The following is a 1014-nucleotide window of genomic DNA, read 5'->3' as shown; positions in this document are numbered from 1 at the left end:
CACGCAGCCTTACAGGCAGTGGACCACGGTGCGTCCCTCGCCGCCGTCGTACTCGTCCTGCCACTTGTCCACCTGATGGACCAGTTTGAGGAAGGAGCGCTTGGAGACGGGCGTGTCGCGGTACATGGGCCAGCCCAGGAACTGGAACTGCTGCACCATGCGGAACCCGTCTTGCGGCTGAGGACACAGACAGGAGAACGGCCATCAGACAGAGGTAGGGGGACGTGGGGGACAGTGGGGACAGTAGGGGACGTGGGAGATTGGACAGGCAGAGACCGTCTGACAGTGAATCCAGCAGGCAGGGAGGACAAAGGGTTAAAACAAAACACACAGTGCTGGGAGGCGGGTGGAGACGCGGGTCTGGATCAAACACCTCAGGTATTTGATGAGACACAGGGAGGAAATGAAATGTAAACTCAGCCTGACTGGGAGGTGAAGATGATCGAATCAAACACAGCCTGATCTAAATTTAGTGAAACAGCCCAGAAAGAGGATGTTTGGATCAAACAGCTTCTGATCCAACAGAACCTCTCCCCTCTGCTGATAATCACACACCTCCTTCCTCATTATCATTATCAAACTTTCCGACATACAGGTGGGACTCCTTTCTGGCTCCTCCCCCTGAGCATATATGGCTGCCAGCAGCTCCAGAACACCAACAGGAAGCTTCGTTTGCAGAATAAACTGTGTGGAGGGCTGAGAATTCAACAAACTCCTCTGGAGTGGACACCTGTCAGGGAGGGGGAGGTGGTAAGCTCAAACGCACCCTGGCTGTGTTGTAGATCCTGAAGATGCGGCTGATGACGTCCTCCTCCAGGTCAGCAGAAACAAACTCCACCTGCAGGGAGCCGAGGCGGTGAAGGCCATTCTCTGGCCAGTACTGAGGACACAGCTGAAAAACAGAGACATCAAGAAAGACCTCAGAGAGATTTCAAAAAGACCTCAGAGAGACCTCAGAGAGACCTCAGGGAGACCTCAGAGAGACTTTAGAAAGACCTTAGAAAGACCCCAGAA

General features: G+C 53.6%; 1 protein-coding gene across 1 annotated transcript in view; it reads right to left on the bottom strand.

Moving 5' to 3' along the window:
* Positions 1-8: 8 nt before the first annotated feature.
* The window catches only part of LOC107103479 (receptor-type tyrosine-protein phosphatase mu-like), a gene marked incomplete at its 5' end in the record, with an annotated part of 96709 nt that continues 95703 nt past the window's right edge, over positions 9-1014 (bottom strand). Inside the window, 2 exons of the mRNA XM_015403201.1 lie at positions 9-177; positions 767-892. Of these exons, the coding sequence (XP_015258687.1) occupies positions 10-177; positions 767-892 (294 nt within the window). The remainder of the gene's footprint in view (positions 178-766; positions 893-1014) is intronic.

The sequence above is a fragment of the Cyprinodon variegatus genome, unplaced genomic scaffold (assembly GCF_000732505.1).
Source record: "Cyprinodon variegatus isolate N-32 unplaced genomic scaffold, C_variegatus-1.0 Scaffold1459, whole genome shotgun sequence".
Classification (NCBI taxonomy): domain Eukaryota; kingdom Metazoa; phylum Chordata; class Actinopteri; order Cyprinodontiformes; family Cyprinodontidae; genus Cyprinodon; species Cyprinodon variegatus.
This window is presented reverse-complemented; position numbering and strand designations above follow the sequence as displayed.